The sequence below is a fragment of the Loxodonta africana genome, chromosome 21 (assembly GCF_030014295.1).
Source record: "Loxodonta africana isolate mLoxAfr1 chromosome 21, mLoxAfr1.hap2, whole genome shotgun sequence".
Classification (NCBI taxonomy): domain Eukaryota; kingdom Metazoa; phylum Chordata; class Mammalia; order Proboscidea; family Elephantidae; genus Loxodonta; species Loxodonta africana.
In genome coordinates this window covers 37,042,119-37,062,767 of record NC_087362.1, presented here as the reverse complement: position 1 = coordinate 37,062,767, position 20,649 = coordinate 37,042,119, and the positions used below count along the sequence as shown (strand labels likewise).

The window sequence follows — 20,649 nt, the reverse complement described above, 5'->3', positions numbered from 1 at the left end:
ACATAAAAGACCTTTACAAAGAAAACTACAAGACACGACTGCAAGAAACCAAAAGAGACCTACATAAGTGGAAAAACATACCTTGCTCACGGATAGGAAGACTTCGACATTGTAAAAATGTCTATTCTACCAAGAGCGAACTACAGATACAATGTAATTCCGATATAAATTCCAACGACATTTTTTAATGAGATGGAGAAACAAGTCACCAACTTCATATGGAAAGAAAAGAGGCCCCGGATAAGTAAAGCATTACCAAAAAAGAGGAACAAAGTGGGAGGCCTCACGCTACCTGATTTTAGAAACTACTATACCATCACGGTAGTCAAAACAGCCTGGTACTGGTACAACAACAGATACATAGATCAATGGAACAGAATTGAGAATCCAGACATAAATCCATCCACATATGAGCAGCTGATATTTGACAAAGGACCAAAGTCAATTAAATGGGGAAAAGATAGTCTCTTTAACAAATGGTGCTGGCATAACTAGATATCGATCTGCAAAAAAAAATGAAAGAAGATTCATACCTCACACCATGCACAAAAACTAACTGAAAATGGATCAGAGACCTAAATATAAAATCTAAAACAATAACGATCATGGAAGAAAAAACAGGAACTATGCTAGGAGCCCTAATACATGACATAAACAGTATATAAAACATTACTAACAATGCACAAACACTAGAACAGAAACTAGATATCTGGGAGCTCCTAAAAATCAAACACCTATGCTCATCCAAAGACTTCACCAAAAGAGTAAAAAGATTACCTACAGACTCGGAAAAAGTTTTCAGCTATGACATTTCTAATCAGCATTTCATCTCTAAAATCTACATAATACTTCAAAAACTCAACAACAAAAAGACAAATAACCCAATTAAAAAATGGGCAGAGGATATGAACAGGCACTTCACCAAAGAAGACATTCAGGAAGCTAACAGATACATGAGGAAATGCTCATGATCATTAGCCATTAAAAAAAAAAAAAAAAAAAAAACCAAACCCATTGCTGTTGAGTCGATTCCAACAGAGTAGAACTGCCCCATGGAGTTTCCAAGGAGCGCCTGGTGGATTTGAACTGCCAACCCTTTGGTTAGCAGCCATAGCACTTAACCACTACGCCACCAGGGTTTCCCATTAGCCATCAGACAGATGCAAATCAAAACTACAATGAGATTCCATCTCACTCCGACAAGGCTGGCATTAATCCAAAAAACACAAGATAATAAATGTTGGAGAGGTTGTGGAGAGACTGGGACACTTATACACTGCTGGTGGGAATGTAAAATGGTACAAGCATTTTGGAAATCGATTTGGCACTTCCTTAAAAAGCCAGAACTACCATACGATCCAGCGATCCCACTCCTTGGAATATATCCTAGAGAAATAAGAGCCTTTACACAAACAGATATATGCACACCCATGTTCACTGCACCACTGTTTACAATAGCAAAAAGATGGATGCAACCACGGCACCCATCAACGGATGAACGGATAAATAAATTATGGTATATTCATACAATGGAATACTACACATCAATACAGAACAACGATGAATCCGTGAAACATTTCATAACATGGAGGAATCTGGAAGGCATTATGCTGAGTGAAATTAGTCAGTTGCAAAAGGACAAATACTGCATGAGACCACTATTATAAGAACTCAAGAAATAGTTTAAACAGAGAAGAAAATATTCTTTGAGGGTTACGAGAGTAGGGAGGGAGGAAGGGGGGGTTCACTAATCAGATAGAAGACAAGAACTATTTTAGGTGAAGGGAAAGACAACACACGATACAAGAGAGGTCAGCACAACTGGACTAAACCAAAAGCAAAGAAGTTTCCTGAAAACAACCAAATGCTTTTTGAAGGCCAGAGTAGCAGGGGTGGGGATCTGGGGGCCATGGTTTCAGGGGACATCTAGGTCAATTGGCATAATAAAATCTATTAAGAAAACATTCTGCATCCCACTTTGAAGAGTGGCATCTGGGGTCTTAAACCCAAGCTAGCAGCCATCTAATATGCATCAATTGGTCTCAACTCACCCGGAGCAAAGGAGAATGAAGAACACCAAAGACATAAGGTAATTATGAGTCCAAGAGACAGAAAGGGCCACATAAATCAGAGACTACATCAGCCTGAGACCAGAAGAACTAGATGGTGTCCAGCTATAACTGATGACTGCCCTGACAGAACACAACAGAGAACTCCTGAAGGAGCTGGAGAGCAGTGGCATGCAGACCTCAAATTCTAATAAAAAGACCGGACTTAATGGTCTGACTGAGACTAGAAGGACCCCAGAGGCCATGATCCCCAGACCTTCTGTTAGCCCAAGACTAGAACCATTCCCAAAGCCAACTCTTCAGACAGGGATTGCACTGGACTATAAGACAGAAAATGATACTGGTGAGGAGAGAGCTTCTTGGCTCCAGTAGACACATGAGACTATGTGAGCAGCTCCTGTCTGGAGGGGAGATGAGAAGGCAGAGGGGGACAGAGCTGAATGGAGTACACTGTCTCATTAGTAGAAAGCAACTAGGAGTACACAGTAAGGAGTATATAAATTTTTGTATGAGAGACTGACTTGATTTGTAAACTTGCACTTAAAGCACAATAAAAATAAACAAATAAATAAATATGGAACAAAATAATAATAATAATACCTGCCTCACAGGGGTATTGAGAGGTTGAATGAATTAATGAATGTGAAACATTCAGTACCATGCTTGCTAAATACTAAGCGCTCCAGAGAAGGTACTGCTATCTTCATCATCAATATTTTATTTCTGTTCCCAGGGTTTCTATATTTCATTGTTTCCACATTTTTTTTAGTTACAGTAACTCTATTTTTAAAAAGAGATTTGATTGAAACGCTGATGTTCAAGAGATCTAATACAAGAAGATACTCACTGCTTCTTCCCATCCAGTTCCAATAACAAACTCATTGGCTTTTTCATCTTGTTCAAGTGTAATGTCACTGATATTCAGAAGACAACAAACATGACTCCTTTCGCTTCTTTCATCTGGACAAGTAGAGGTTGGTTCAGTTTCTTCTGTGTTTTGATTTTCATTATTTTCTAAATCAGTCTCACTTTTCTGACAGAGAGCCATTGCTATGATTGTTTCTTAAAGTTTTTAACATCTTCTGCCTGCAGTTTGAAACACAGATTGAACTTAGCTTTTAATATTAAATTTTTGAAAAGCAATCTAATAACTCAGGTAAGTTATCTTCAAGACACATTTGGGAACAGACTGACAACAGATAAGCCATTCGCTATCCACGCCAACTACTGACATTATAAAATGTAAGACTAATTTTGATTAAAGACTAATTAATGTAACTACAAATCAAAGTTGGGAATAAAGAAGAGGACAGGAAGAATTTAACACAGGCATTATTCCTGGTGATGGGGTACAGAGTGGGGTAAGTCATGTAGATTGAAGCATCCCTACCCTCCCACTCCAAAAATGTCCCGATGATACTGTGGTCATACCCCTCTTGTCCTCTTCCTCTTTCCTCTTCCCAACAACCCTTGGCATCTGCTTTGGGGATCTTTGAACTTCTGAGGGAGCTGGCAGAGCATGTGGTCTAGGCCAAGTCAATAAATGCACTCCCAATCTCAGACCTCTACCCCTATGTGCCCAATCCACTCCCCAAAATAAATACTGGTTCACACACAAAAAAGGAAAATAACAAGTGTTTGTGAGGGTGTGGAGAAGCTGGTCCTCATACACTGCTGGTGCGAATGTAAAATGGTGCAGCCACTTTGAAAAATAGTTTGGCAGTTCCTCAAAATGTCAAACATTAAATTACTATATAACCCAGCAATTTCACTCCTAAGTAGCTACCTGTTATGAATTGAATTGTGTCCCCTCAAAATGTGTCAGCTTGGGTAGGCCACCATTTTGTCGTCTGATGTGATTTTCCTACATGTTGTAAATCCTACTTCTATGATCTTAATAAGGCAGGATTAGAGGCAGTTATGTTAATGAGGGAGAACTCAATCTACAACATTAGGTCGTATCCTGAGCCAATTTCTTTTAAGATATAAAAGACAGAAGGAAGCAGAGAGACGGGGGACCTCATACTACCAAGAAAGCAGCATCAGGAGCACAGTGCATCCTTTAGACCCAGGGTCCCTGCACCTGAGAAGCTCCTAGACCAGGGGAAGATTGATGACAAGGACCTTGCCCCAGAATTAACAGAGAGAGAAAGCCTTCCCCTGAAGCTGGCACCCTGAATTCAGACTTCTAGCATTCTAAACTGTGAGAGAATAAATTTCTCTTTGTTAAAGACATCCACTTACGGTGTTTCTGTTATAGCAGCACTAGATAACTAAGACACTACCCAAAAGAACTGAAAACACAAGTCCAAACAACAACTGGTACATGAATGTTCATAGCAGCATTATTCACAATAGCCACAATGTGATGGATCCAAATGCCTATCGACTGATGAATGAATGAACAAAAACCTGGTTTATCTATATAATGGAATGTCATTCAGCAATAAAAATGAATAAAGTACTGATACATGCTACAACATGGAGGAACCTTGAAAACCATGCTAAGTGAAAAAAGCCAGTTACAAAAGGCCACATATTGTGTGATTACATTTACAGGGAGTCCATAATAGGCAGATTCATAGAGACAGGAAGCTGATTAGTAGTTGCCAGGGGATCGAGGAGGTAGAAATTAGGAGAGACAGAATTTCTTTTTGGGGTTATGGAAATTCCTGGAATTAGATATTGGTAATGATTGCACAATATTGTAAATATAATAAAAAAACACTGGACTGTACAGTTTAAAACGGTTAAAATGATGAATTTTATATTACGTGAATTTTATCCCAATTTAAAAAAAAAAAAAAAAAAGACTGATTCACAAGTAGGCCTTTAGCCTAAGCTGGTCCAATCACAAAGAACTTTTCTGAGGCTGATGAGACAAAGGCACTGTCTTGGTTGTGCTATTCTCAAACCTGTTGAAACCCATTGCCATCAAAATGATTTTGACTCATAGCAACCCTATGAGACAGAGCAGAACTGCCCCACAGGGTTTCCAAGGAGCAGCTGGTAGATTTGAACTGCTGACTTTTGGTTAGCTGATGAGCTTTTACCCAGTACGCCACCATGGCTTTGCTAGTCACAAAGAAGAAATATATAGCCCTGGGAGTTGCTTAAAATCATTTCTGGACTGTCAAGGACCATTTCTGAAATACAAGAGGAATCAGCCTGAGGCTGAGGCTGAAAACGCAAAAGGCAGAATAAACAGATGGAAAGATCTCAGGTAGGTTTCAGCTTCTGGCAAAGGAAGCAAAGCTCCTATTGGACCAACCTTCCAACAAATAATAACTATAAACTTGGATTTTTTTAGAATTGAAAAATGGGACTTGGCTTTAATAATCCAGCCAAAGGATCATAGTTTCTAGGAGTACAGATTCTGGTGCCAAACAGCCAGGGTTCCAATCAAATCTACTCTATTTACTAGCTGTGTGACCTCGGGCAAGTTACTTACATCTCTGGGTCTGTTTGCTCATCTATAAAAAGGGGCATGATTATAGTACCGTCCCGCAGTCAGGGGCTCCTCCTGGGAACTCCTCATCTGAGGAGATTAACTCTCATGTCCAAGCAGTGACCTCCAAGGGTCTAGCTTTAGTGGTGACAGGCAGCCAGTGCCTTCTTGAGGAACTCTTTGCTCATGGTGAAACAGAAGTCGCTGGATGCTGGGGACAAAGACCTTGCTTTCTTTCACTCAAACAAGGTCCCTGCCAGAAACCCACTTTTTAACTTTTCTGCTGAGCTAAAGATCAGAATTTCTTATAACCATATCTGTTTAATCACCATCTCAGCTTTTTTACATAGGATTAAAGTGTCATTTTATGGCAACGAAGAAGCTCCCACTTACCTACGGAAGGTTAAAATATATTTGGACACCAAAGGAAAGGAATAAAATCTGAAAGGAAAAAATTACAGGTGACTAAAGACTAGAAGCACTGTTTTGTTTACAAACAGAAGCACAATTCAGGACCAGACAGATTGTGCACACCAGCCTGCTCCTTTCATATTTTGAAATTTCACTTCAGACTTTAGGGGGCAGTGATGGTTCAGTGGTAGAATTCTTGACTTCCATGCAGGAGACCAAGTTCAAGTTTCAGCCAACGCACCTCACGCGCAGCCACCACTCATCTGTCAGAGGAGGCTTGGTTGTTACTATGATGCTGAATGCATTTCAGCAGAGCTTCCAACCTAAGGTGGACCTGGAAAAAAGGTCTGGAAATCTACTTCCAAAAATCAGCCAATGAAAACCCTACAGATCACAAAGATCTAATTCACATTTCACTGGGAAATGGCCCAGGGTTGGGCAGCATTTGTCCTACTGTGTGTGGGGTCACCATGAGTTGGGGCCAACTTCATGGCAGGTAATAATAACACAACTTCAGATTTGCCCAGGCCAAAGCAGCACACTCAAACCTTGTCCTCTTCTGAATTACAAAAGCATGTGTCCCACAGACCTCCATGGACTTAACAAGTAAGCAGCTCAAAAGCAAAGCCATTTATTAAAATAAATTTCAACTTGAAGTTTATAATACAGCAAAGAAATTGGTACTTTTAGGAGAGATTAAGTATAGTTAACCCATTGCTGCCGAGTCAATAGTTAGGATGTTCAAATCAACAAGAAAAATGTTCTGTGCTTGAGTTAACCTCCATTTGAATTACCTCCACTGACAGAGAGCTTACTACTTGGAAAGCCAGTTCCAAAGGCAAAGTGCTGAACTTTACAGGTTCTCAAACTTGGCTGCACCATGGAATCACCTGGGAAACTCTGTAAAAAATACTGTTGCTCAGACCCCGATCCACAGAGATTCTGATTACAATGGGTCTAAGGCACAGCCTGGGCCTTGAAGTTTTTTTGTTTTTGTTTTATTTTCCAATTCAACAGCTTCTACATATACAATTCAGTGACACTGATTAGATTCTTCCAGTTGTGCAACCATTCTCTCCCTCCTTCTCTGAGTTGTTCTTCCCCCATTAACATAAACTCAATGTCCTCTAAGTTTCCTATCTTTCAAGTTGCTGTTGTCAATTTGATCCAATATGGATAGATCTTGGAAGAGCAAAATGCTCAAGGCAGACTTCTTTACTAGTTAAGTCAAACTACTGTTTGGTTTTAAGAAGGCTTACCAGGGGATATTTCCGGTTCAAGGTTTAAAGATTATCTCAGGGTAATAGTTTCAGGGGTTCATCCAGCCTCAATGGCCCCAGAAAGTCTGGATCCCATGAGAATTTGAAATTCTGTTCTGCATTTTCCCCTTGTGATCAGGATTCTTTATAGAGTCTTTGATCAAAACATTTAGTAATGGTAGCCGGGTACCATCCAGTTCTGGTCTCACGGCAAAGGAGGGCCTCGGGTTTTTTAAAGCGTGCTGGGTGATTCTAAAAATCAGCATAGTTTGAAAACTACTACTGTAATTGTTAGAAATTTCTCCCTTATTTTCCAACACTGTGTTCCATGTACCCTCAATCTCCTCCACCCCCTCCCAGGTCTTAGTTCTGCCCTCCAGAGCAACACTTCTTAAAGGGAAGTTCATGAGGGGCTTCAGGAAGTCTAGGATACCAAAGTAAAACCCAGTGAAGGCACCAGAAGAGGTTCCAGGCACACTGTATTACAAAGTACCAAGAGAAACCCAGGTTATAATAATAATTCATGGGGAAGTATACTAAATTCTTACAATCAAAAGCTAAGAATCATCTATGAATCACTAAGCACAGTATTATTAGTCAAATGGTCAGATTACTGCATACCAGATCCCTAGGTGCTCTTTCGGAACACTGGTCTTCAAGCTGAACTGCTAAAATAGGATATCGATGTTCTTTTCCTAATGAGAAAAAAATTCAGTTAATGGATACTGTAGGCTTAATTTTAAGTCTCCCTCCTATAAACATACCTTAAAATTTTATTGCCCATTCTTACCTTCCAGTGCATGTTAAAAACCAAAAAAACAAACCTAGTGCCGTCCAGTCGATTCCGACTCATAGAGACCCTATAGGACAAAGTAGAACTGCCCCATAGAGTTCCCAAGGAGCACCTGGCAGATTCGAACTGCTGTCCCTTTGGTTAGTAGCCGTAGCACTTAACCACTACGCCACCAGGGTTTCCTCCAGTGCATGTTAAAAAAGCAGATGACAAATAGAAATGCATACAACACAAAGAGCGACTAAAACAGTAGAAATGCAATTTCTTATGAATTGTATGCTGGAATGTAGAAATCTACACTCATATAATACTCATATTTTCCGATAGTAAAATTACGCCTAATTGACAGATCTAAAGTAAGTTACTAGCTAATGTTATCCTACTTTCTTGACTTCCAGTGAGCTTTGGAACCTGATTCAGTTAGAATCACTTTTATAAAGTATGCATCAAAACCCATACTACTGTTTTTCAAGAAAATCACATCAAGAAAACACAAAGGTCCCAGTGAAAACGCTCCCATGGGAAATGCATTTGCAGAAGCAACTAGAAAATTGGATTTAGAGTACAAAGCAGGAGAGCACAGAGATGTAGGTCAGAAGGTATTAAACTCTATTACACAAGCTATTGAAGGGACTAAAACCAAAATGTACAAAGAAGAAACTGCTGACTGAGCTCCAACCCCCCAACACATGCTTAAGTAAACAAGAATAAGCCCCAAAAAACCCGATCCAAGAACTTAAGATATTTGGAAATGAAATAAAGAAGGTGAATGAGAGCCTAGGGAACACAAGTCAATAGAAATTCACTATGATTCAGTAAATATCTGTTCTGGTAGTATTTAAAGACAGGAACAGAAAGGTAATTTATCAGCCCCCAAATCATTAAAAAACTATAAACAATTAAACATAAGCCATCAGTGACTTGCTTAAAAATAATACCATCCATGGAGGGGGTGGTTAGGGAGGGAATGATGAAATAAAAGGGGCCATGAATTGTGTCTGTTGTAGATGAGCATGAGGACATGGAAGCTCATTCTACTACTCTCTCTAATTTTACATAAGTGTGAAAGTTTCCATAGTAAAACATTCTTTTAAAAATTGTTATGTAATGAGAGTGTTTCAAGAAATGGAATGTAGGAAAATGGTGGAGGTGAGGATACTGTGGATTTTGACCTTGAGCAAACTGAAATCATTATATCAAAGAATGGATAACCCAGTGCCGTCGAGTCAATTCCGACTCATAGCAACCCTATAGGACAGAGTAGAACTACATGGTTTATACAATTTTAAGTTGGAGTAAAGATCTTGAACAAGGATATACTGAAAAAGAACAGTATGTACAACAAAGATGAATAACAAAAGTATACAAAGTCAATAGAGTTTATGAAGGTCATTTAGCTGAATTCCAAAAATAAGGGTCGAACTACTCTTAAGTCAAAGTATACAAGGCCTTCCCACTGAATTTACCGAATTGCAAAAGAATGGGTTGGTAATGCAGAAAAAGAATAGACATTACTGTTTGGATTTTTGACACTGTAATTCATGGAGTCTGCTAATGAACCGAGCAGTACAGAGACTACCAAATGCCTCTTTGTTACACATCTGGCAAAGTCAGTGTAGCTTTAACATCCTAGCGAATCTGTAGCTTACAGAGCACATAGTGTCTTGCTCCAGAAATAAACAAAGACTTCCATTAAGCCTCCATTGGTCAATTGCAGAGTAGCACCAATATCACAACTGAGTAAGATAGACGGACACATTTTTTGTTGATGCTCTCATAGATGTGTTGCATAAAATTCACATTTAAAAAGTAACTCAGTACTAAGAGAACCTCGACTTCAGTCCTACAACTGCAAGAAACTTGAATTTGGCCAGCAACCTGAATGCATGTGGAAGTGCTTTCTTTCCTAGACCCTCCAGGTAAGAGACTAGCCTGGCTGACACCTTGATCTCAGGCTTGTGAGATCTACAACAGAAAACGCAGTCATGCTGCCCTGGACTTCTGACCTATAAAACTGTAAGCTAATAAATGGATGTTGTCTTATGCCAGTGAATTTGTGGTTACTTTGTTAGGGCAACAATAGAAAACTAATATAGTAATAACTCAGGTTCTGCTCAAATACTTTTGATGACTGAGAGCTCATTACTTTACAAGCATTTTTTTTTTTTTCATTCCATTGGAACCTCTAAGGATTAGAATGTTCTCAAATAAAGGCATTTGCAAGCCTGAAAATTTTGCTCCTCAGTTCTGGTGTTCTTACTAAAAGCAACATGATAGCCCTGAAAATATCTGAAGACAGCTATCATTTCTCCAGAAAAGAATCCCAAATTCCTCATCATCTTAAGAATGCACAATTGCTTGTCAAAGTCTCTCTTAAAATGTGGTAGGAAACAAGAGTGTCCATCAAAAGATGAATGGGTAATTATTCTCCCATAAAAAGGAATGAAGTTCTGACACGTGCTATGACATGTATGAACCTTGAAAACATTATGCTGAGTGAAATAAATCAGACACAAGAGGACAATATTGTATGATCTCCCTTATATGAAATATCCAGAACAGGAAAACACAGAGACACAACTTTTTGGGTGGTTACAATGGGCTGGAGAAAAGGGGAATGTGGAGTTATTCCAACAGATTCATCACTGCCTGGCTATATAGTCAGACTACAAATGCCTTACCCTAGATCCTAACACCTAGGTGACACATTCCTAACCTACTAGGAGTAGGGGAATGTTGATGGCAAAGAAGAGGTTAAAGGCCCAGGGCATTCAAGTCAAAAGCAGGCTCTAATCCTCAAAACTCCTTACTGCTTTACCCCAATTCCTCACTGGCTCTACACTGTACCCCCAGCTTGGAGAAGCTACGGGTTTACAGGAAATTCGAATCTATTGTCAGGATTTCAGCCAGAGAAAGATGGGTTTCTGACACCCTCACTTGGAATTCTGAATGGATGCTCCTGTTGGTCCCCACCACGATGTGTTGAATGAATAGATACAAACACCGTTGGCCATGGTGGAAGTTAAGTTTCTTAAACTTCAGGTATATATAACTGGTCTTAATAGGTCTTAAAGATTGGCCTGACTCTCCTGACTACAGGTAACATAGTTTCTACAAGAAAATGCCATTGGAACTCCAGCCTAATTTACGGTTTTGGAACACAACTCAGCAAGGGTTGAAGCTTTGCCTCAAAGGTAACCACATGCACCATCCAACTTGAACCATTTGTTTACATATTCAAGACTATAAATTTTCTCATATTAATTCTTTGTGTCCTATGCTTATTTGCACTTATAAGGCATACTGGCCTTGATTAAATATTCACGGAATGATTTCCAGGAGAGCGATTTCTCCAGCATCCTCCCCTACCAGGCCATTTTTACTCCATTCTCAGTCCCCAACTTTACTCCTTGCTAAGCTCACATTCCTTCATTCATTAAGTGCCCAACGCTGGGAATAAAATGATAAAGCAACACTTGTCTTCCCAGCTCTCACACACCTTATAGTTCACATGAAATTACAAGTCATCAAACATAAAAAATCCACCTCTCCCTCCCAAAGCCCCGGCCTTTCACACCGGGTTCCTCGCCTTCCCCACAAGCCCCTCCCTCTCCCCCACCAGCATACCTATCCCCTTCAGCGAAAGGCGGCCCCTTGGCCAACCAAGCTCCTCCCCTTCCTCCATTGGCTCCTCCCCACAGAGATCCGCCCTTTTCAGCGGCTCCTCCCGCTGCTCCACCCATTCCTTCCTGCTCCTAACCCCAGGCCGCGCCCACTCCCATTCCAGTCCCAGGGACGCACTACCTTTCCCGTTTGTTTCCCCGCCTTAGAAGGCCGTTTCCTTCCAACTGAGCAGAGCCTCTCTCTCTGTCGCCGGTAGGGAGCCTGGGGCCTTGCCCCGGAGCGGGGAAGCGGCCGTAACCGCGGCCGCTCACACCCTCATGTAGGGCAGGGCGGGGTGGAAGGCTCCGGGGCAGTTTGTCCTGGCCGGCGGGCTAGGGAACACTCGCTCCGCTGCCAGCCAGGTCGTCGCCCTGGGTTACGGGCGCGTTGGGGGCGGGCCGTGCGCAGGCTTGGAGGGGTCGCAGCGGAAGTGACGTCAGGGCTCCCTCGCGCAACAAAGTTGCACCATAGAAATGAGGTTGGCGAGCCGCAGTTGCCGCGTGCTCCCGGCAGGCTCTGCGTGGGCGTGGGCGTTCTACCGGGCGTGTGAAGAGGACATCTATCCCGCTGCTACCGCATTTTGACACGTACTGTGTAGCTCCCGGCCAGGGAAGCAGACGGAGGGGTTGGTGCTGACAGCCGTTGCCCGTGCCTGGGTTGAGAAAGCAGAGCCTTCCTGTCGAAGACTGGCCGGATAATTCTGTTGTGGGCCTGCCCTGTGCATTGCAGGAGGTTGAGCAGCCTCCCTGGCCTCTACTCACCGGTGCCAGTAACAGGCAACCCCCCACATCCCAATATGACAACCAAAAATATCTCTAGATATTGCCAGCTGCCCCCTGGGGGACAAAATGCCCCCCTAAATCACTATGCTAGGATTATACAGGCCAAAAACTTCATAATAGGGTTTATTCAACTCCTCAGAACCACTTACTTGACTGGGGCAGTACTAATTTGAATGCACTGGCAGTACCAACTAACACTCACTCAACTTGTGTGATGTATCGTGACAGTCATGTGAAACACACATTGGCATCCTTTACACAAATGATGAAAGTAGCCCCAAGTCAATGAGTCCCAAACCATAAATCAGCAGAGGACGTACTGCAGTATGTTAAAAACGTACCACAAACAGTCCTCTCACCCTGATGGTGCTGGTACCCAAGGTGCAGCCAGGGGTGGGAACCTATGCTCAAAAAAAGAAACCAAAGCCATTGCCATCAAGTGGATTCTGATGCATGGTGACCCCATAGTGTTTTCTTGGCTGTAATCTTTATGGAAGCAGATTGCCAGTCCTTTCTTCTGTGGTGCTGCTGGGTAAGTTTGAATCGCCAACCTTTAAGTTAGTCATCAAGTGCAAACCCTTTGTGCCACCCAGGGACATACAGAGTCAGGCATTAAGTGAAAGACTGTGGACTCCAACTCAGGTGAATATTTCTGCTGTGACAAAACATCAACATACAAATTCTTTGTAGCACTGTGATTAAAAGGTGTTTGTAATTTAGCAAACTTGCAGGGTACAAGATCAGCAAACAATCAGTTGAGTTTCTATACACCCGCAATCAGTAGCCTGAAAGGGAATATTGGGAAACAATTCCATTTGCAGTATAATCAAAAAGAATAAAATACCTAGGAATAAATCTAACCAGGGATGTGAATGACTTATACAATGAAAACTATAAAACACTGCTGAGATTAAAGACTTAATATTGTTAAGATGTCAGCATTATCCAAATCAATCTATAGATTCAAAGCAATCCTGATCAAAATTCCAACAGCCTTCTTTACAGAAATAGAAAAGCCAATTTTTGACTTTATATGGAATGGCAAAAGGCCAGAAATAGTTAAAACAATGTTGAAAGAGAAAAACAAAGGAGGACTCACATTTCCTGATTTTAAAACATACTGTACAGCTGCAGTAGTCAAAACAGCCTGGTACTGGTATAACAATAAACACATAGACTAATAAACACATAGACTAGTGGAGTAGAATTAAGTCTAGAAATAAACCCACATATCTGTGGTCAATTGATTTTTGACAAGAGAGCTAAGTCTATTTGATGGGGAAAGAAGAATCTCTTTAATAAATGGTACTGGGAAAATTAGATTTCCATATGCAGAAAAATGAAACAGGATTCATGCATCCATGCCTTACACCGTACACAAAAACAAATTCAAAATGGATTAAGGACATAAATGTACAAACTAAAACCATAAAATTCTTAAAAGAACAAGGAGGGGCAACATTGGCAGGCCTAGCTTTCAACAATGGATTATCCAATAACAAAAGCACAAACAGCAAAAATGAAAACTCATAAAAATTAAAAAATTTTGTTTATCGAAATACTTTACCAAAAAGTGAAAAGACAAGCTACCCACTGGAAGAATATCATTGGAAACCATATAATCGACATGAATCTAATAACAAATATACAAAACTTCAACAACAACAAAAAGGTATAACCATAAAATGGGCAAAGGACTTGAATAAACATTTTACCACAGAGAACATTCAGATGGCCACCAAACACATGAAAAGATGCTCACCATCATTAGCCATCAGAGATGCAAATCAAAACTACAATGAAATAGCACTTCATTCCCACTAGGATGGCTATGATAAAAATGGAAAATAACAAATGTTGGTGAGGATGTGGGGAAATTGCAACACTTATCCATTGCTGTTGGTAATGTAAAATGGTACAACCCTGTGGAAAACAGTGTGGTGGATCCTCAAAAACTAAAAATAGAACTACCATAATATGACCAGCAATTGAACTCTTAGGTATCCAAAAGATTTGAAAGCAAAGACTCAAAAAGAGTTGTGTACACCAATGTTCATTGTATCACTATTCATGATAGCTAAAAGGTGGAAACAACATAAATGCCTATGAACAGACGAGTGGATAAACAAAGTGTGGTACATACATACAATGAAATACTACCCAGCCAACAGAAGAATTGAAGTCTTGATATACGCTACAGAATGGATGCAACTTGAAGACATGCTGAGCAAAATAAGCTGATCACAAAAGGATAAATATTGTATGATCTCGGTTAATACAGAAAGACGAAAAAAAGACAAATAGAGACTAGAGTTTATTAGTGGTTACAAGGGGCTGGAGGGAGGGGAAAATGGGGGGTTAACGGTGATGGAAAAATCGCATCAAGGGTGGGGTTGCATAGCTGATTATTGTAATTTGATGTCAATAAGTTGTACACCTGTAAAAAGTTGAATTGGCAAAACTGTGATAGATACATTTACAACAACAACAACAACAAAAAAGAGTAGCTGCTGAGGCTAATTATGTACAACCAAACACCTCATGAAATTTGGTTCCTTGGTTTGGAGGTTTAGGGTCATGATTTCATGGAACATCCCAATTAATTGGCCTAATAATGTATTTAGTGCTTCTGTTCTACCTCCTAGTTCATTGTGTAGTGCCTGGGTCTTAAAAGCTTGCAGCAGCCATCCAAGCCATCCAACAATTGATACCTATTCTCCTGGAGCAACAAAGGTAGGAGAGTGAGGAATAGGAGGAGGATATGAAATGTGTGGCTAATTACCTCCATGAACAACTGCCTGCTTTGCCATAAGACCAGAAGAACTAGACGGTGCCTGGCTACCATTACTTAACATTTTAATCAAATATTCCATAGAGGAATCCTGATGAAAAAGGGGAAAATACAGAACAGAATACAAAATTCTCATGGACTCTACACATTCTGGAGCCATGGAAGCTGGATGAACCCCTGAAACTATTGCCCTGAGAAAATCTTTAAACATTAAACCGAAAACATCCCCTAAAGTCATCTGAAAACTGAAAAATAGTTTAGCTTAACTAGTACAAAAGGTCTACCTTGAGCATTGTGTTCTTTTAAGAACTACATGTATGGCCTGAGACCAGAAGAACGAGATGGTTCGCAGCTACCACCAATGACTGCCCTTACAGGGAACACAATAGAGAATCCCTGATGGAGCGAGAGAACAGTGGGATACAGACCTCAAATTCTTGTAAAAAGACAGACTTACTGGTCTGACCGAGACCTGGAGGGACCCCAGAGGTCATGGCCCCCGGACCTTCTGTTAACCCAGGACTGGAACTATTCCTGAAGCCAACTCTTCAGACAGGGATTGGACTGGACTATAAGAAAATGATACTGGTAAGGAGTGAGCTTCTTGGCTCAAGTAGACACATGAGACTATGTGGGCAGCTCCTGTCTGGAGGCAAGATGAGAAGGCAGAGGGAGACAGGAGCTGGTTGAATGGACATGGGGAATACAGGGTGGAGAGGAGGGGTGTGCTGTCACATCAGGGGGAAAGCAGCTAAAGGGGTACATGGCAAGGTGTGTGTAAGTTTTTGTATGAAAGACTGACTTGATTTGTAAACTTTCACTTAAAGCACAATAAAAATTTAAAAAAAAACTATGGGATTAAATTGACAACAGCAACTCAAAAGGTTAGATATGAACCCAGGGGCCAGTGAGTTTATGTTAATGAGGAACAACTCAAAAGGAGGGTAAGAATGGTTATACAACTCAAAGAATGCAATCAGTGTCACTAAATTGTACACGTAGCAACTGTTAAATTGGTGTATATTTTGCTGTGTACACTTCTCAACAACAACAAAATAAAATTTAGAGGAGGTTTTTGTAAAGACAGCCACGTTATTGCTTTTTACAGAACATAAAGTATGAATAAGAATGCCTGTAAAGTCTATGGGAAGACTTTTATGTGAGGTTTTACACTATTCAAATGGCACAACCCAACATAAGAAACCGTGGCAAACATCTATTAACAAGTGAAATGTAGAATGTATGAAGTCTGAATCTAGGAAAATTGGGAGTCATTAAAAATGAAATGGAATGCATAAAGATAAATATCCTAGACACTAGTGAGCTGAAATGGTCATTCTGAGTCAGACTGAAAACTGAAGTCTACTATGCTGGGAATGACAAATTGAAGAGGAATGGTGTCACATTCACTGTCAATAAGAACATTTCAAGATATATCCTGAAGTATAATGCTATCAGTGATAGGATAATATCCATACGGTAATCCAAATGAGAAAATTATCACACAATATCATTAATATGGAAACCCTGGTGGCATAGTGGTTAAAAGCTACAGCTGCTAACCAAAAGATTGGGAGTTCGAATCCACCAGGTGCTCCTTGGAAACTATGGGGCAGTTCTACTGTCCTATAGGGTCACTATGAGTCAACCAACTCAACAGTAATGGATTTGGTTTTGGTTTGATCATTAATATACCCCCATGTATCTGTCAGTTTGTCATACTGTGGGGGCTTGCATGTTGCAGTGAAGCTGGAAGCTATGCCACTGGTATTCAAATACCAACAGGGTCACCCATGGTAGACAGGTTTCAGCTGAACTTCCAGACTAAGACAAACTAGGAAGAAGGACCTGGCTGTCTACTTCTGAAAAGTTTTAGCCAGTGAAAACCTTATGAACAGTAGGGGGACACTGTTTGATATACTGCTGGAAGATAAGCCCTCAGGTTGGAAGGCACTCAAAAGATGACTGGGAAAGAGCTGCCTCCTCAAAGTAGAGTCGACCTTAAAGCATGGATGGAGTCAAACTTTCAGGGCTTTCATTTGCTGATGTGGCATGACACAAAATGAGAAGAAACAGCCGCAAACATCCATTAATAATCAGAACCTGGAATATATGAAGTATGAATCTGGGAAAATTGAATGTCATCAAAAATGAAACGGAACACAAAAACATTGATATTCTAGGCATTAGTGAGCTGAAATGGACTGGTATTGGCCATTTTGAATTGGACAGTCGTATGGTCTACTATGCTGGGAATGACAGCTTGAACAGGAATGGCGTTACATTCATCGTCAGAAAGAACATTTCAGGATCTATCCTGAAGTACAATGCTGTCAGTGATACGATAATATCCATAGGCCCACAAGGAAGGCCAGTTAATATGACTATTATTCAAATTTATGCACCAACCACTAAGGCCAAAGACGAAGAAATCAAGATTTTTTACCAGCTTCTGCAGTCTGAAACTGATCGAACATGCAATCAGGATACATTGATAATTACTGGAAATTGTAATATGAAAGTTGGAAACAAAGAAGAAGGAGCTGTAGTTGGAAAATACAGCCTTGGTTATAGAAACGATGCCGGAGATCGCATGATAGAATTTTGCAAGACCAATGACTTCTTCACTGCAAATGCCTTTTTTCGCCAGTGTAAACGGTGACTCTGTGCATGGACCTCGCCAGATGGAATACACAGGAATCAAATTGACTGCATCTGTAGGAAGAGATGATGGAAAAGCTCAATGATAAGTCAAAACAAGGCTGGGGCTGACTGCATAACAGACTATCAATTGTTCATATGCAAGTTCAAGTTGAAACTGAAGAAAATTAGAACAAGTCGATGAGAGCCAAAGTACGACCTTGAGTATATCGCACCTGAATTTAGAGACCATCTCAAGAACAGATTTGATGTGTTGAACACTAATGACCCAACATCAGACGAGTTGTGGAATGACATCAAGGACATCATACATTAAGAAAGCACGAGGTCAGTAAAAAGACAGAAGAGAAAGACCAAAATGGATGTCAGAAGAGACTCTGAAACTTGCTCTTGAAGGTTGAGTAGCTAAAGCAAATGGAAGAAATGATGAAGTAAAAGAGTTGAACAGAAGATTTCAAAGGGCGGCTTGAGAAGACAAAGTATTAAAATGAAATGTGGACAGACCTGTCATTAGAACACGCTCGGCATTTCTCAACCTGAAAGAACTGAAGAAAAAATTCAAGCCTCGAGTTGCAACAGTGAAGGATTCTATGGGGAAAATAAATGATGCAGGAAGGCATCAAAAGAAGATGGAAGGAATACACAGAGTTACTACACCAAAAAGAATTGGTCAAGATTCAGCTGTTTCAGGAGGTGGCATATGAGCAGGAACCAATGGTACTGAAGGAGGAAGTCTAAGCTGCACTGAAGGCACTGGCGAAAAACAAGGTTCCAGGAATTAACAAAATAGCAATTGAGATGTTTCAACAAATGGATGCAGCACTGGAAGTACTGGAAGACAGCTACCTAGCCAGCAGACTGGAGGAGATCTATATTTATGCCTATTCCCAAGAAAGGTGATCCCATCGAATGTGGAAATTACCGAACAATATCATACGTAAGTAATACTTTGCTGAAGATCATTGAAAAGCGGCCGCAGCAGTATATCAAAAGGGAACTGACCGAAATTCAAGCCAGAGTCAGAAGAGGATGCAGAACCAGGGACATAATTGCAGATGTCAGATGGATCCTGGCTGAAAGCAGCGAATACCAGAAAGACATTTACCTGTGTTTTATTGACTATGCAAAGGCGTTCTACTGTATGGATCATAACAAATTATGGATAATATTGGGAAGAATGGGAATTCCAGAACACTTAATCCCACTCATGAGGAACCTGTACGTAGATCAAGAGGCAGTCATTCAAACAGAACAAGGGGATACTGGGTGGTTTGAAGTCAAGAAAGGTGTACATCATAGCTGTATCTGTTCACCATCCCTATTCAATCTGTAGGCAGAGCAAATAATCTGAGAAGCTAGACTATATGAAGAACAATGCGGGGGCGGGGAGGGGCATCAGGATTAGAGGAAGACTAATTAACCTGCATTATGCAGATGGCACAACCTTGCTTGCTGAAAGTGAAGAGGACTTGAAGCACTTACTGATGAAGATCAAATATCACAGTCTTCAGTTGGATTACACCTCAATATAAAGGAAACAAAAATCCCCAGAATTGGACCAATTAGCAATATCATGATGAATGGAGAAAAGGTTGAAGTTGTCAAGGATTTCGTTTTACTTGGATCCACAAACACCCATGGAAGCAGCAACCAAGAAATCAAAAGACACATTGCACTGGGCAAATCTGCTGCAAAAGACCTCTTTAAAGTGTTGAAAAACAAAGATGTCACCTTAAAGACTAAGGTGCCCCTGACCCAAGCCATGGTGTTTTCTATCGCCTCCTATGCATGCGAAAGCTGGACAATGAATAAGGAAGACCAAAGAAGAATTGATGCCTTTGATTTGTGGTATTGGAGAAGAACACTGAACATACCGTGGACTGTCAAAAGAAGGAACAAATCTGAATGCTCCTTAGAAGCAAGGACGGCAAGACTATGTCTCACATACTTTGGTCATGTTGCCAGGAGGGATCAGTCCCTGGAGAAGGACATCATGCTTGGTAAAGTAGAGGGTCAGCAAAAAAGAGGAAGACCCTCGGTGAGATGGATTGACACAGTAGCTGCAAAAACTAAAGCATAACAACGATTGTGAGGATGGCGCAGGACCAGGCAGTGTTTCGTTCTCTTGTACATAGGGTTGCTATGAATTGGAACAGACTCAATGGCACCTAATAACAACAACATAAGGAAGACGAGTTAATACTACTATTATTCAAATTTATGCACCAACCACTTAGGTCAAAGATGAAAAAATGAAGATTTTTACCAACTTCTGCAGTCTGAAATTGATCAAACATGCAATCAGGATGCATTGAGGAATACTGGTGATTGGAATATGAAAGTTGGAAATTAAGAATGACTGGTAGTTGGAAAATATGGACTTGATGATACAAATAACGCTGGAGACTGCATGATAGAATTTTGAAAGACCGGCGACTTCTTCATTGCAAATACGTTTTTTCAACAAAATAACATAAACGGTGACTATACAACATGGACCTCGCCAGATGGAATCAAATTGACTATATCCATGGAAAGAGACGATGGAGCAGCTCAGTATAATCAGTCAGAACAAGGCCAGGAGCTAACTGTGGGACAGACCATCCATTGCTCATATGCAAGTTCAAGTTGAAGCTGAAGAAAATTAAAGTCCACAAAAGCTAAAATAGGATGTTGAGTATATCCCACCTGAATTTAGAGTCCCTCTCAGGAAGAGATTTGATGTACTGAACACTAATAACCTAAAGAGGTAGCATTTGATCAAGAACCCAT

At 40.6% G+C, this 20,649-nt stretch overlaps 1 protein-coding gene across 3 annotated transcripts in view; it reads right to left on the bottom strand.

The window, feature by feature from the left end:
* Nucleotides 1-12,038, bottom strand: part of C21H16orf46 (chromosome 21 C16orf46 homolog) — a 28,670-nt gene extending 16,632 nt beyond the window's left edge. Inside the window, exons 1-4 of one of the 3 annotated variants that reach the window (XM_010597835.3) lie at nucleotides 11,785-12,038; nucleotides 7,809-7,882; nucleotides 5,911-5,958; nucleotides 2,917-3,155 (exon numbers count right to left, since the gene is read on the bottom strand). In XM_010597835.3, coding sequence (XP_010596137.2) covers nucleotides 2,917-3,117 — 201 coding nt within the window. In that variant the 5' untranslated portion in view covers nucleotides 3,118-3,155; nucleotides 5,911-5,958; nucleotides 7,809-7,882; nucleotides 11,785-12,038. The remainder of the gene's footprint in view (nucleotides 1-2,916; nucleotides 3,156-5,910; nucleotides 5,959-7,808; nucleotides 7,883-11,784) is intronic. The other 2 variants (XM_064273748.1, XM_064273749.1) reach the window with 2 other exon arrangements.
* Between the last annotated feature and the right edge of the window lie 8,611 nt (nucleotides 12,039-20,649).